The sequence below is a fragment of the Pteropus medius genome, unplaced genomic scaffold, assembly GCF_902729225.1.
Source record: "Pteropus medius unplaced genomic scaffold, Ma_sr-lr_union100, whole genome shotgun sequence".
Taxonomy (NCBI): Eukaryota; Metazoa; Chordata; class Mammalia; order Chiroptera; family Pteropodidae; genus Pteropus; species Pteropus medius.
In genome coordinates, this window is record NW_024354502.1 from 3431807 (window position 1) to 3444555 (window position 12749).

Here is a 12749-nt window from a genome sequence, read left to right on the forward strand (position 1 = left end):
TTTTATACAGTATATCTTTACTTTTTTTTTGAGTTTCTTGCTAATAGACATACTTCTGATAGAAACTTTTAAATTTAAAAGATGCTATCCCTTATTGATCAGAACATTTGAACAAGTTAAATAGGATTGTGACTAGCCTTTTTTGCGGTTGCAGCATGAATCTTTAAGTATAAACAGATAGGCTTACATTTGGCTACTTAATAATGCAGTCTTGAATTGGAAGTGTTAACCATTTAAGGTGTATGACAGTATAGGCATCCTCAGAAATATTGTGGATTTGGTTTGAGACCGGCGCAATAAAGCAAGTCGTAATCTTTTTCTTGTGGAGAGTCTTGCCTTCAGTTGGTAAAACGTGCAACATCTGTGAGGCACAATAAAATGAGGTATGCCTATATGCTAATGTTGACTAAAATTCCATTCATTGTTGGCATGGTACAGAATTTATACTGTGCTCAGTAATAATAATGATTACATTTTATAAGGTTTTTAATTTGCAAAATGCTTTCACATTCATTTTACAATTTGAGGCACATTTCATCCTACCCTACTAGTGAGAAATTTATGTCTACCCTACTGGTGAGAAAAGAAGCTCAGAAAGCCTACTGATTCACCCAAGGTCATTCAGCTAATTAGTCAGAATGCCAGAAATTATGACTCCAAAGCCCATTTTTTTACTGACTGCAGTTCCCCCATTGTATTGTATTTCTTGGAACTTGCTCACAGGTTGAATATTTTTAGAGGATCATTTTGAACTTTCTTTGGCCCTTCTATATTGTTAATTATCTTCATCACCCAGCAGGTGATTGCTGGTGACTAGATGAGTGGGGAGTGGGAGACACAGAGGCCATCCAGTATCGAGGAGAACTTCTTAGAAGAAACAGAAGTGAGTCAGAGTCCAGAAAAAGATGGAATTTGCCTCTGTAGGGGAGGCAAAACTTCTGCTTTTTAGGTTCTGTGGCCTGGGCCTAAGAATTAAACTGATGTAAGACAGATTAACAGGAGAAAAGCATATGAATCTTATTTTGTATATGTGTACATGGGAGTCTTCAAAAAGGAAAATGAAGACCCCCGAGGAAACTGTTAGGCCCAAAAGCTTAAGTGTGGATGTGGTAAGAAAAGGAGCTTAAATTGCGTATATAATGGGACAGTGACTAGGAAATATAAGGGGAAACTAATGAAAAGTAAGGGTCAGTTTGTATAGTCATTTTGACTTGAGTTTCAGTCTCTGGTGATAAGACTGTTCTCTTTCTGGCACAGGGAGGGTATCTTTCTTGTGGGAAATTTTGTAACATGCTTTTTGTTACAGAGGGGGAGATCAGAGAGCCTTTCCTGCACCTGCTATTTCTCAAGTGACTTCAGCTCAAAATAACCAGCATGTGCTTGCTTTTCTGTTAAACTTGTTTTTCGCTTTGTATCTTAGGAAAAGATTGCTTTGGAAAAAATCTAATCCCTTTGCTGCACAAAGGAGAAGTGGGCAGAAGAGATGCAGACCTTCTCTCTGCTCCTAGGGATGGTCAGTGGTGGATGACTAGATTGATCCTGTGAAGGATTTGTCTAGGGAGAAAGGCCTCGCCCTCTTCCTTGGATTTCCATTCTCAGACAGCTCCCTTCTCTATCTAATTTCCTTGCCTTATAGAAGGAAAGTAGATGCTGATTTCTTGTGATTTGGGCCGTTCCACTGAACTCCTATGTTGTATTTACAGTATTTGATGATATTTGTGTGTTAACAGTCCTTTAAAGGGTACAATTGTGAAGTCATATCCCACCTTCCATTGACATATAAACGTTGCCCAAATAGCTTCGACCTTTTCTGCATTATGCCTTTCTCTTGCTGTTTCAAATGCCTCTTAATACTCTTCCCACCATTTCTTGAATTATTCATACTCCCATTCAGCTTGTAAGGTCTGTCTTAATGTTGACGCAGCAGAGTTCACTGAGGGCCAGCTTGGTAGAAATCAGCGTGAAAATGTACTAAGAAGAAGCTGAACTCAACAGAAATAATGTAGGGGTCTATTGGTAGGCATCTGCTCCCACCGCCATGACCTTGGAGATTCTTCAAGTTCACCAGTGCTAAAGGGTGTATATTTTATTGCGCATGGCCATCACAATCTGACTTATTGAGATCGGCATCTGATATTTTCGGTCGGGTAATTCTTTGCTGTGAGAGGCTGTCCTGTGCATTGTAGGATATTTAGCAGCATCCATGGCCTCGAGCCCAGATGCTCACAGCACTCCCCCTCAGTTGTGCCAGCTACAAATGAATATAGGTACTGCTAAATGTGGGGGAGGAGGGGTGTTAGAAGAATATAGGGGCTGCAAAATTGCTCTCCACTGAGAACCACTGTTCTACAGGCTCAGTGAATTCCTTCCAGTCTTCTAGATACTGTACATACCAACACACATCTGTATGCAGAATGCCCTTTCCATTTGTCAGCTTTGGCTTTCAAGCTCTTCCTCTTTTGTGAAGCTTTTCTCATCACACTGACCCCTCTTTGTGCTCCCATGCACGTAATAATTACTGACAGACTTAATGTGTATAGAGCACCCACTGCGTGCTGTTAACCTCAAAATAAAAAGGCAAGGTGAGAGGCAACAAACATTTATTTGAGATCAGAAAGAATTGCAATTCTGGGAAGCACTGATTCAGGCAGAAACCCAAATACTGCTCCGATTAGGAGGTGAAGGCAAAGGGTATTTATGAGAAAGAGAAGGGGAATAATTACATGAATAAAAGGAAGGAATTTCTATAGGTATAAACAAGCTAAATTATTCTTTAGCTATACATAATGGGGATAATTCTAAAGAATGTCTAATTTTCAGTCTGATAGTCAGAATGTCTGCTTTCCTGATAGCTTTGTCAACAGTTTGGAATACAGTGTTGTTTGCCTCGCCCCCAAAGCTTATTTAGTCCGGTTGAAACATTCCAAAGGTTTGAGTAATAAGATGTGCAAGGCAGATCCTCTGGGATGGTAGCTCCATTTCAAAATGGCTCCATTTATATTATTGTTCACACAACTATTATGCTAGGTTCTAGGGATACAGCAATGAAGATAAACATTTCTTGCTTCATGTTGCTTACAGTCTAGCTTATTATAACATAAATTATATTTGTAGTTCTCGTATAAACTATAACTTTCTGGAGGGCAAGGGTCAAGTATTGGGTCTAACTCATTTCTGTGTTTCCTAACTCCTTACATACTATTTGCCACACAGTCGTGCTTCATAAGTATTTGATGAATAAAGGAAATAATTTATTCTCCTGTCCGCGTCTTCATCCTCCACAAAGACTCCAGAATGAGATGTCCAGAATACAAATATTATGCCTCTTCTTAAAAGCCATCAGTGCTTCTTGCTGCATCTGGTATTCTGAAGACAGGTGTCTGTAAGGCAGCCGAGTCTGGCCTTTTCTGGCCACTCCCTTCCTACACTTCCCTCCAGCTGCTAGAAGGGCCTGTAGTTCTCAACAATCATTATGCAATTTCACCCCCGGATGCTTTGCTCCTGCTGCTTCCTCTGCCTGCAATTTCCCCTCTTCTACTAGATAACTCTGACTCATCCTATAAGGTTCCATTCAGGGATCCCTTCTTTCTGGAAGCCTCTTCTAGGTTTTCCTCTTCTGTGTCCCACAGTGCCAGTGTCTACTTGTAATATTTCTTAATTGTTCATAGATCTGCAGTGAGTTACTTAACCGCAGGGATTCTCTTACTCATCTTTGTATCCCGGGCATCTAGCACCATAACCGACAAGCTGCAGATTTTGTTTGAGTGAACAAATAAACTTTGAATGAAAAGTTTAGTAACATGAGCTTTTATTTAAAGTAGAAGTTTCAAATAGAGCCTCTTAATGACTAATCATTCTATTTTTGCTTTCTACAGATATTGGTATTAACTTGACAGATCCTGTGTTCAGAGGAATTTATAGGGGGGTTCAAAAGCATCAAGGTAAATGTTTCTTTTATTAAGGTAAATAATTTCTCTATGATGATAGATTATCTGCCTCAAGAAGATCCCAAAAAGCATAATCCACTTTTACAATCGAAATATTAAAGGACTTATGCATCTTGGATAAAACAGTAAACAAAGTGAAACACATATAAGCTATTTTGGTAAACTGTGATCATGAGCATTTATAAAGCACCAATTATAACAAAGTGTTAGTCATGCCCTTCTTATCCGTAGAGGTTTACAATTTTGAATGTAGAACTTTAAATAACCAGGTGCACAAAAGCCAAATTTAGTTGATATTTAGTCTTTTAAGCAGTTGAACAGTAGGGCCCATAATTAAAAAATTAAGTACAGTCGAGCATCAGTATAAGGTCTAGTTTTTAAAACGTTTTCAGCTGGGTGACTCAGTGGCAGTGTGATTCAGGAGGTGGTGCTCTGCAGTCTACCTTCCCTCTCTTGCCTTCCCCGCTTTCCATCCGAGACCTACGAGATCCTAGATAGCTACAGTGCAGGTGGGAAGGGTAGTACCTCAAAGATTGATGGAAAGCTTAGCAAAGCAGAATGACTTATATTTATCATATCAAGTTCATTTTAAAGGTGTATTATGTCAGCTAAGCGAGTAAGCAGGAAATGATGGTGACAAGTTTTTGAAAGCAGAGGTTCTCTAGTAAACTACCCTGTGAATATTGCTTCAGGAAAGTTCTATACTTGTTATTATGTAAATGCAAATAGGAAAACTTGGTTCTGTGGTTCCAGATGATGTGGAGCTGCACATTTCAGCAAGCTCAGTCAGAAGCTAATCTTATTGTATCTCTAGGCGATACTAAGTGAAAGCTCTAAATATAGGGAATGTTAGATGAAGAAAGGTAAACATTAGTTTTCATAAACCTTACCTCAAAACTTACCTTTTTGACTTCATTTAGAAGTTTAGATGAAGTCTCTGTGTTACTTATGTAGTACAGTTAAATTACTGAATAAATCACATTCTGCCCTTCTCGCCTGTGTAGCACTTAATAGATTTCATACTTTGTGACTCCATATGCGTATGTATGTATGTTTGTATATGTGTGTTTATGAAATGTTTCATAATGATCAATATTAGTATTACTCTAGTTTATAATAACTAGCAAAACTGGTTGCCCTACTTAGTATAAGTTCACTAAGTTGATATTTTTTGTCTAAAATAAATTTTAAGCTACTCTAGAAGTAACAGTAATTGAATTCCAATCACATGTACTGTGATGCTTAAATATGAAATTAAGAAATAGATTTATGATAAAACTGTTTAATATTTCTATCCTTTTATCTCAGGCCTCTCAGAGCTTAGTTATTACTGTTGATCTCTCCCAGAAAAGTTTATTATTACTTAACAATGAGTTTTGGGAAAAAGCAAAAAACAACTGTCAAGGAAATTATCCTCCCTCAAATAGTAGTAGTAATTATAGAAATACAACCTTAAAATTTACAGATAGATGTTATATCGTGTTTTGGAAGGCATCGCAGGTGTACTCTGAATAACCCTAATAAAAATAATGATTATCTCTTATTTTTATTAAAAAAATACAATACCAACAAGTTTGAAATTCAAGGCAAGTGACTTAATTGTAGTGAGTGAATTCATCTTTAGTTTGAAACTCCTGATTTTTGTCACTTTTCTCTCTCTGGGTCAGCAGAATAAAAATACAATGAAAAAGGTAGCTATTCATCTAGTTTGCCATATACAGGTTACCCCCACACCCCCCTTTTTTAAAGGTTATCACTAGCTCTGTTCTTAGGAGAAGGTACTCATTAAATGGTATTGATTTGGTTTTGATTTTGTAAATGTGACTCTATAGATAAATGGATTTTTATTTATCAGGTTTTCTTACTGCAGAGTTCATCTTTTACAGATGACTTACAGGACGTAATACAGAGAGCTGTCCAGATTGGTGTTAAAAAGGTAACATCTAGTTTTTGTTACTCTTGAGATTAAAAAAAATAAAATCCACATTATGGTTAAAATACTACAGAATAGAAGGAAAAGAGCCAGTGCCACAATTGGTAATTTTTGAGACTATATTGTCAATATATGTATTAGCAAGTTAATGAAGTAAAATATGTCAGCATGTTCTGTTCACAGCAGTTTAACCTCATGGGCAGTCCTCTCATATGATCAGAAATGTTATAAATGGCAAAGTCTCTTTGAAAAAAATTTTAAACCTATCTGAATTACCAGACTTCTGAAAAGGCAACTGTCTATACATTTTATAACATACTTTAGCACTTATCAGAATTAAGCAATCATCAAAACACGGATCTGTCACCAGTCTAGTTTTCATAGTATGGGTATACCGTTCCAAATAACAGAGGACATTTTAATTTTTACAGTAATAATTTGATCATAGGAAAATTCCTACTCCTTTTTAAAGAGTTCTAAGGAAATGAATATTAGCCCAGTGTCAAGTTCTTTGAATAGATATTTGTAAAAATTAGCATTTTAAAAAAATAGCAAGTTAGCACACCCACGTACACAAGAAATAAGGTTAAACTCCATAGTGTGGTATCAGGGCACTTGGAGGCCACAGCTTCTAAGTTGAATAACTTCCATTTTAAAAACGATACTGCTAACTGAATGAATTCCGCAGTGCCCAGCTCTAAAATTGTATGTTATTGTAATACAGGATAAAAGTCACAACATTAATTTTTCATTGTGTGGCCATTCTCAGCTTGTTATGTCACTTTATGACATGCTTTTGTGCAAACTTTGAAATACCAAGCCCCTAAATTTTCATGTATTAGCTGTGAATAGTTTAATCTCAATATTTCTAATCACTCACACATATGGACTTAGGAATGACAGGACTAGGGTGATGTTTACTTGGTCATGGTTCCAAATCGAAATTTAATTCAATGTCTTGCAGTTAATCGCAGTGGTTGGAAGCCAGGTTATGGCATCACAAGCCTAGCTTCCAACCCCAGCTTCATTCTTCATAGCTTTGTAACCTGGGGTGCATCATCTCTAGACTTCGGTTTTCTCCTCCATACATGGGAGAATGATAACAGTACTCAATGAATAGAGTTGATGTGAAGGTTAAGTAAAATATGGAATGCAAAGCACTTGGTATTAGGCAGAAAGTAAACAGCCTTTATGTTTATGGCGGAAGCTGCCCGCAGCAGCAGCATTGTAAACTGGGAGGAAATTATGTCCTCTAGTCTTGACCTTAACTTTTTCATCTATTTGGAAAAGTTACAGCTAAAATAAAAGGTGAACTTGATGAGAAACTATTTTACATAATTGAAATACTGAATGTGGGTACCTAGTCGTGTATTAAAGAGTTACGTGGTATTAGTAAACAATAAGATTTCTTCAGTATTTTTGTTAATATCTTATATCCTGTGTTTTACAAGAATTAATTTACAAGGATTTAATTATGGCTTTGCGTTCCCTGAGTAGATACTCATCTTCTCTCATATTAGAAGTTTAAGTCGCTATATGAAAATATCTGAAAAAAAAAAAAGATAAAATATCTGTTCGTCATTTGTACTTCCTGCTATGTTTCGTATGTTTTCTCGTTAGGTGTGTACCTAGAGAGATTCTAAGCTCAGTGAGATTTTAGCTCAGTGATATTCTAGAATTGTGCTTTTGAAATTATACATCTTTGAGCTTCAATCGCTTTTTTAGAAGAATGTGCACTTAGGCAGCACTGCCTCAGCAGTCGCCATCAACATATAGTTCTTTAGTGCCATTTTCCTTTTAACATCTTAGAAAAGACAGTGTTCTCACTGCCAGTGGACTCTAATGGCCATCTATGTAGAAGTATGCTTCTTCACCAGGAGCCATATATTTCTCTACAAAGAATTCATCAATACACATTAACCCAGGGATTCTCAAACTCTTAGAACCCCTTCATATTTGTTAATATTATTGAGGACCCTAAAAAGCTTTTGTTTGATATGTTTTTATCTGTTGATATATACTGTACCAGAAATTAAAACAAAATTTTTAAATATTTACTAATTTATTCTAAGATAACAGAAAACCAGTATATTAACATAAGTAGCCTATTTTTGTGAAAAATAAGCATTTTTCCAAACCAAAAGAAATTAGTGACATGAGTGGAATTGTTTTACTTTTTTTTTTACTTCTCTTTAATGTCTGGCTTAATAGAAGACAACTTCAATGAGTGTTTCTGTAGCCATTCTGGTGCGATACACATCATGTAGCCTCTGGAATACCTCACTGCACATGCGTGACATGACCAATGACAGTAAAAAAGACAGCTAGAATCTTAGTATTATTATGAAAATAATTTTGATCTTCTGTATCCCCTGGGGGTTCTGGCACCACACCTGGAGAATTGTTGAAATAATCAACACTACTGAATCACTGATTTAGATGAACAGAATTCTAAAATTCTGCAATCCTTAGTTATTCAGACTTTTGCAACGTTTCTCAAGCAGTGTGATCCCCTGTCCTCAAGGAACTCACAATCTACTAGGAAAGACAGATGTGAATACATTTAATAGGAAGGAGTGACAGGTTCTGTGTATTGTGAGTGTGCACGTGCGTGTGGAGAGCAGACAGAGACCACTCTGCAGAGGAGTTGATCTTTCAGCTGACGTTTAAAGGAAAGGTAGGTGTGTGTCAGTCTAAGAAAACCATTCTGGAAAAAGGCAGATGAAAGGCATTTTGGAAATTGTTGTTGATGCCCTGTTAAAGTGGGCTTACTTTATTTCTTTCTATTTCAGTTTATGATTACAGGCGGAAATCTACAAGACAGTAAAGATGCACTGCATTTGGCACAAACAAATGGTATCCTCCTATTACTTTTACCAAAAAAAAATATGAATTAAGTTATTTTGAAGAAGTCTTTCTGAAAACTGCTTCAGGTACAATACAATGGATCATGACTGTAAAAACAATGGGAAAATAGACTGATTTCAGAGGGACACAATTAAGGTGAAAAAATTCAGAGTGCCCATTTACCAATATCAGATGCTTGATAAAACGCTCTCATTGCACTTAGTAAAGATTATTTTAAGATTTCAGTTAATGAGAATTAAGGTCACCAGCTATATAATTTAACCTCAAATATTCTTGATGTAGAAGTTTTGTGTGTATATTGTAATATGTTTAAGATATGAGTTGCTTTTTATTTGCTCTTTTTTAATTTAAGCTGTGAAAAATCATTTACTAAATATTATGCAGACCAAACACTCTGTAAGGCCCAGAGATGCAAGTAATAATATATTACATGATCTCTCATATGCTTACTTTATATCCATACATTCTGCATCTATTTAAAATATATAATTCTGGAATTGGTTCCTAAAGGAATCTGAATTATATAAAACACCTCCTTTATCTGGCATTCATTAACTTAACCCTTCTTGTTGTGGGGAGGAGGGATGCTTCATCTGTTAGACACTGAAGAATTAGGCATTCCACATTATTTTTCAAAATACTGATTTATTTAAAGCTGTTTTTTTATGGAAATCTCCTCAAGATCCACTGATGCTTTTTCTTAGTGATTAAGGTCATAAAAGTAATCCTTGTTGTGTAAGAATACTATCTTCCATATTTTTTATCCCCAAACAAGTATGTTTTTAAAGCTCTAGGATCTCTAATGTCAGCCCTCTTCCACTCCTCCGTGTAGCTGTGTCCTCTCTGCTTTAACAGCTCTGCCTCTCTTTATATGTAAACATCTGCCCATGGAGAGCCCCACACCTCTGTCTTGGGTTCAGGTATAAGTAGTACCTTGAGCCACTCAGAAGGCCTTCTTACTTTCACATTTGTGTTCCATACAATAAAAGTTATCAAAGTATGGCCTCCAAATAAGCAAGCTTTCTTTTTTATTAGAAAAACAAAACCTCCCTTCCACATCTTTAAGTCACCTTTTTTAAGGGAAATACATTTTAACTTATATTAAGTACATGAAATAAGACAGCCATGTGAACAGTGAATATAAAAGAAAATTAGGATATGACATTTCATTCTATAAGAAATTGTTTTATTTTCCATTCTGTGAGGCTCAGTAAAAAGCTTTGGAAACAGTTGCAGTAATTATTTTTATCAGTACACTAAGGCAATTTTTATCTTCATGTCGTATTTTGTTAAGATATTCCAAAAATTCTTATGTAATGAACCTAATGCGGTTCTGGTAGTTCAAATAGTTTTTGGCTCTCGTTAAAAGTTAACCAGTTAAACTAGTTGATATTCTCATTGCATATTAAATATATATACGAAAACTACTTTGAAAATAATCCTGACATCATTTTGTGTTAGATATGTTTTTCAGTACAGTTGGATGTCATCCTACAAGATGTGATGAATTTGAAAAGAACAGCCCTGATCTTTACTTACTGGAGTTGCTAAATCTTGCTGAAAACAACAGGGGGAAAGTCGTAGCGATAGGGGAGTGTGGGCTTGGTAAGTGCCAACCTCGCCCTGTTAGGGTGAGCGTGAAAATGACTGATGTGTTCTACACAAGTCATGACTAGTAACTGATTCTTTTTTATCTTTTAAAGATTTTGACCGACTACAGTTTTGTCCCAAGGATACTCAGCTCAAGTAAGGAGATTTGTTTACTTTAGAATTTATTGTAAAATCTTAAGAGTGGTTTTTTAAATAGCTATTATCTGTTCAGAATATAGTTGGGTTAAGCATCAGGATTTTTTGTTTTCTTTTGTGTATCAAGAGTTAAGTGAGTCAGAGTCCATGTAGTCTTGCATGTAATTCATAAAGAATAGAAACATACAGTTCCCTGCTTGATTAACCATCTAATTTGATTTTAATGATAGAAATAATGGATGAGTTTTACAAAAGACTTTCTTGTTTTTGGTTTGCTTAATAAAAATGCATTCATACACAAATCATTCCTCCTTTAAAATGGGGATGATGCCGCCTACCTTTTTTTTAACATTTGATGTAGAAAGCCCATTAGCGCCATGACTGGCACGGAATAAGTGCTCAATAAATTGTGGCTATTAGTCTTAGAAATATTGCCATCTTAAAGGAAAATACAGGCTATAGGTTTTGTTTGGTGTTTTTGAAAAGTGTTTTTTAAAGAGCAAAAGGAAAAGCAAGGCATGAAAGCCAGGAAAAGGCCTGATTTAGTGACAGAAAGCGTACCTGATCCTGTAGGCGCATGCTGTGTCTTCAGGTCCTCTGCCCTGTGCTGCACTGTTCACTCTGAGTAGCAGAAATTTGCTTTGGACAGTTTTCTTGGAGTTTCAAAATGTTAATACATGCTGGCCTTTTTTTTTTTTTTTTAAATTAGACATCAGACAATTTCAAAGCAGTCATTTGAGGACTTAGGGAACCTCAGAGATGAGAGACTGAGGCAGTCCTTGTCATCAGGCAGATTAGAGGAGGGACTTCCCCCATGGGTTAAGGTGTACTGCTGCAACGCAGTGGCTCTTGGATTTGCCTCAGTTCTAATTAATAAAAGCTGCTACTCCGAAGTTGAACTTTCCTTAGTTATTGTTAATCCTAAAATGTAAGATGCAGTAATGCAATCAGAAGCAAGTTACACTCTTGCTAAAATGAGCAAATGTAACTCAGTGATTTTCATTTATGAACTAAAAAAATCATAATTAAAAACAGAGAAGTCCCTTAATAGGTGCCAGTTCCTGCCCTTTAACTTATGTTATTTCTAGCTACTATGGTGGGGTTTTTTTCCTTTAAAGACAATAGTCATTTGGCGTTAAGCACCAGTTGGCCGCTGTTTGAATCCCAAGGAATCATTTTTCAGCACACGGCTTCCTGTCTAGCTTGAGCACATGGGCCTTTCTTTCCAAATTCTGTAGACGCGTCCCTTGAGCATCTGTTATTTTCATAAATTGTACTTTTGCCTGCTCTGCGACAGCAGGCCAGTTTCCAAGCTGGTCATTAGATTCTGTAAATGCAGCTTGGTCATGTGGCTTCATACATAAAATCGTGCCATGAAAAAAATTTTCAGTTTAGAGGGGAGAACACGGAACGTGGAGAATACCGCCGGCTCTGCAGTCAGAAGCCAGAGACATAGTAAAGTTTAGATAATGGCTGAGCACATTCACTTTCTGACATTTGAATTTAGAGGTTATGGAAGTAGTAACTAGTAATAATGATTAAAATTTTTTTTCTTCCAAATGTTAGCTTATTTCTTACACTATGAAATTTCAGCACTTTAACTAAAATATTTTTGCTTATTGTAGCCCAGCAGAATCTGAAAAGGTGGTTTAAAAACCTGAACATTGGGGCGGTGAACACACAATAGAATATATAGATGTCAAATTATAATGTACACCTGAAAATTATATAATTGTATTAACCAATGTTATCCCAACAAACTTAATAAAAAAATTTTATTAATTTAAAAATTTTTAAAAATAAAAAATAAAATCTTGAACATTGGGTGATACAGACAGACCACCAATTTTAGGAAGACTGTTTCTTTAAGAAGTGTATTTCTCTTTCTGGTTTTAACATTTAGCATTTTCAGGAGTGCAGGGCAGCACACCAGGAGAATAGCTGTTCTGCACTTCAGGCGACAAGATACAGGAAAATATTGCAAAAGAGATTTAAGTTAAATACAGAAATTGTTCCCCCAAATTAAGGGGCCTAGAAGAGGTAAATCCCTTAGAAAGCAAGACACCTATTGTCTGTAAGTCCTGGTTTCACTGAAAACTGCTTGACCCTCAATAAGAACGAGGAGCACCATTACAATGAGAAACAGACAAATGTGCAGACCCCCCACCCCAGTATATCCTCTGGATGTTGTCATTGTTCTGTGGGACCAGGACGAGTCTGAAATGCCACAGCTTTCGGTCGTGTTGGCTGGGACT

General features: G+C 36.3%; 2 protein-coding genes across 20 annotated transcripts in view; one reads left to right on the forward strand and one right to left on the reverse strand.

Moving 5' to 3' along the window:
• The window catches only part of TATDN1 (TatD DNase domain containing 1), a 28071-nt gene that overhangs the window by 1709 nt on the left and 13613 nt on the right, over positions 1-12749 (forward strand). Inside the window, exons 2-8 of one of the 19 annotated variants that reach the window (XM_039853972.1) lie at positions 255-383; positions 800-883; positions 3876-3941; positions 5834-5883; positions 8673-8736; positions 10210-10353; positions 10452-10494. In XM_039853972.1, coding sequence (XP_039709906.1) covers positions 8676-8736; positions 10210-10353; positions 10452-10494 — 248 coding nt within the window. In that variant the 5' untranslated portion in view covers positions 255-383; positions 800-883; positions 3876-3941; positions 5834-5883; positions 8673-8675. Of the gene's footprint in view, positions 1-254; positions 384-799; positions 884-3875; positions 3963-5802; positions 5884-8672; positions 8884-10209; positions 10354-10451; positions 10495-12749 lie in introns of all 19 variants that reach the window. The other 18 variants (XM_039853979.1, XM_039853980.1, XM_039853973.1 and 15 more) reach the window with 18 other exon arrangements.
• The window catches only part of RNF139 (ring finger protein 139), a 40276-nt gene that overhangs the window by 1626 nt on the left and 25901 nt on the right, over positions 1-12749 (reverse strand). The gene's annotated exons all lie outside the window — the stretch shown is intronic.